Genomic DNA, 2,912 nt, shown 5'->3' with positions numbered 1-2,912 from the left:
CCTCCCAGATATGCCTCCACACAGCATTTTTAGGGCCTCCTGACATGCCCCCAGCCAGTGGCAGGACATTAGTTACAAGGAAGCAGCCAGGCCAGGCCAGATGGACAAGCTGAGACTAACAGAAAGGATCCACTTACCACTCACTGTATAGGCTCCTGCCGGCCCACAGAGTGCCAAAAAGCAAAGGAAAGCAATGGGTTAATAGGGCAGCAGGTGTGTGATCCCGCAGCCAGTGCCTTCACCCCCTCCCACAGTGATGCTGCCAGGGCAGTGGGCAGCCCTCTCCCTCCAGAGCAGCAGCCAGTGCTATTGGGTCCTAATAGGGCAGCAGGTGTGTGATCCCGCAGCCAGTGCCTTCACCCCCTCCCACAGTGATGCTGCCAGGGCAGTGGGCAGCCCTCCCCCCCCGGAGCGGCAGCCAGTGCTATTGGCTCCCAGGGCATTAACTGCCACAAGCTGGAGCCCTGGTGGTCGCTGAACCAGGCAAAGCGGCTCCTTTCCTCACTGGCCATGGTAGGGCAGGGCTTGAGGAGTGGAGCCCTCAGTCCAGGACATGCCAACTTCTCTATACCTTGGCAGCTTCTGCTCAGTTAAGGGGGTCTACAGGTGTCCCAGCACCTGTGTATTGGGGCAGGGGGCCACTTGAACCCGGAGCCTCATCAACTGTGCAGGGACACAGCCAGTCCCTCTCCAGTCACCACCTGAACTGTTCAAGCACTGCTGGCAGAGGGGCAGGGATGCTGGAGATTGACCCCCTCTACCCCAGCCTGGTGGCCACCACAGCCAGAGGCTCCAACCTGAGGCTATCCAGCAGGTCCAGGAGTAGTTTCTGCATCTTCTCATCCTTCTCGTAGGTTTCCAGCAGTGCAATGGCCTCGTCGTGGTTCTGGCAATACACCCTGTAGACGCTCTCCAGCTCTGCACGCTGTGCCAGGAACACCGGTCCTGCAGACGACAGCAGAGCAGAACTTCAGTGTGTTCTGCTCCCCAGTTGCCTCTAACAATGCTGGCGTGTCTCATGGTGAGATGCCTGGTGTCCCCGTTCCACACACACCACTCAGGAAGACAGTGATACTAGAGCTCCCAGGGTGCCTCATCACCCACTAGCACAGAGAGCTCCATCAATCCAGGTCTCCCAGGTGCGAGAAGTGGGGATGCTGATCTCTGGAGCTACAGAGAACAAAGTACAGGCTACTCAAGGCCTGATCAACAAAAGCTGGCAACGTAGGAGTGAGGCTCACTTCAGAGCAATGTTACTCAGCCTAGCAACCCACGGGGCGACCCTCCTGAGCTTCACTGCTGGACTGACGAGCGGTGACAGGGACCAGTGGGGAGGAAGTCCAGTGCCAGTAATCTTCTCCCACCATTTAAACTGTTCTGTCCCACCACTAGCAAAGCCCATCCCACCCTGCTGAGAAAAGTTAATGGTGGAATCCATACCGATGGCATCTGAAGCTTCCAAGGTGGACAGCAGCTGCTTGGAGAAGCTAATTACCATGTGGATGTTTCCAAAAAGAGACTCAAAGTCTATGTTCTGCATCTGGGGAATGGGAAGAAAGATGTCCTGGATAGGGGAACATGTCCCAGTCAGACCAAACAGCCCACCCCCGCCCTCTTGCAATCCATCAGTCTTCGGCTTCACAGCAGCCACCCAGTGTGACCTACTCCCATCACAGTGACTCCTGTACTGATTCTCTCACCCCCCAGTGCACTGAAACTCTCACTCCTTATGTGTCCTACCACAGTGTCATTCTCCTTCTCAGCAATTTCATCCCTGCCTCTGTTCACCCATTATTCTCCCTCTCCTCCGACCAACTCTGTCCCCATACTGAGACCCCATGTTTTCTTTTTCCTGACAATGAATTTAACTTACAAACCAAACAAAGAGATAAATTTCCTGTTCCAGGAAATGAATCTGTGATTCTTGCTGCCAGGCCTCTTGCTCTCAACAACTGTAAGAGCCCAGCAGGTTCCCAAAACAGGCTATTGCTATGAGTGCAGGGAGCAGCAAGAACCATCCTGCTCCCCTCAGCACAGCTGAATTTCCTCTATGGGTTCCCGTGCGGCTGCTTGGACACCTCTGAGAACAAAGTGGACTCAGTATCCTCACCTCATTGCACCAGTGCTGCACCATAGCCTGTTCTCCCATCTCTTACCTGTGCCTGTTGCAAGGGCACCATGATCCTCTCCACACACATTTCCAGATCTCGGATATAGTCCCTCTCTGTCTGGAGCAGTTCCTCAATAACCTTGGACCTCTTCTCCAGCATCCTTTGCTCTGGGCTCTCAGTAGCAACCGAGGATGTCTCAAGGGATGGTGTCTGGGAGGACAGGAGAGTCATCTCTGCAAGATAGACAATGAAGATCAGCATCCTCCAGCAAAGACGCAAGGACAGGAGACAAGTAGCGCCTGAGCTGTGCCACATGCAACCCGTAAGACTGACAAACAGGGTTATTACAGTGCAGGCCTGTCCCTGTATGGACCTCCCCGGAGAGGCCACGCCTGGCACTCCCAGCCCCAGGGAGACCCCTGCTGCTCCCACAGCCTGCCCTCGCAGCGCCAGTAACGCTGCAATGCCCCGGCATGGAGGCAGCAGGCACCAAGCAACACAGACCTGCTCCAGACCCGTCCCCCCATGCCGGATGGGTCCAGACCCCTCTCCCACCTCCGCTCTCCAGCTCCACCGCTCCAGCAATCTCCGTGGGGCTGAGCAGAGGGGGAGAGGAGCCCCACTCCCCCCTCTTCCCAGCCGGGCAATGGCGGCCGCCCCCTCTCTTCAGGCTGGGAACAGGGTCTCCATTCTCCAGCCGCGGGGCATTTCCATCTGAATGGCCTAAAAGGCCTCTGGCTGCCGGCGGCAAAGCCTGGAGCTGGACCGCGCCGAGCGCCGCTGCGCAGCGCCGGGGAGCCC

At 56.8% G+C, this 2,912-nt stretch overlaps 1 protein-coding gene across 1 annotated transcript in view; it reads right to left on the bottom strand.

Moving 5' to 3' along the window:
• The window catches only part of LOC104501051 (dynamin-binding protein-like), a gene marked incomplete at both ends in the record, with an annotated part of 3,194 nt that extends 850 nt beyond the window's left edge, over window positions 1–2,344 (bottom strand). Inside the window, 4 exons of the mRNA XM_010144788.1 lie at window positions 138–155; window positions 798–945; window positions 1,441–1,540; window positions 2,157–2,344. Of these exons, the coding sequence (XP_010143090.1) occupies window positions 138–155; window positions 798–945; window positions 1,441–1,540; window positions 2,157–2,344 (454 nt within the window). The remainder of the gene's footprint in view (window positions 1–137; window positions 156–797; window positions 946–1,440; window positions 1,541–2,156) is intronic.
• Between the last annotated feature and the right edge of the window lie 568 nt (window positions 2,345–2,912).

Source organism: Buceros rhinoceros, unplaced genomic scaffold (assembly GCF_000710305.1).
Source record: "Buceros rhinoceros silvestris isolate BGI_N320 unplaced genomic scaffold, ASM71030v1 scaffold42791, whole genome shotgun sequence".
NCBI lineage: Eukaryota > Metazoa > Chordata > Aves > Bucerotiformes > Bucerotidae > Buceros > Buceros rhinoceros.
The sequence above is the reverse complement of the archived record's forward strand: the minus strand, read 5'-3'. Positions and strand labels throughout refer to the sequence as shown.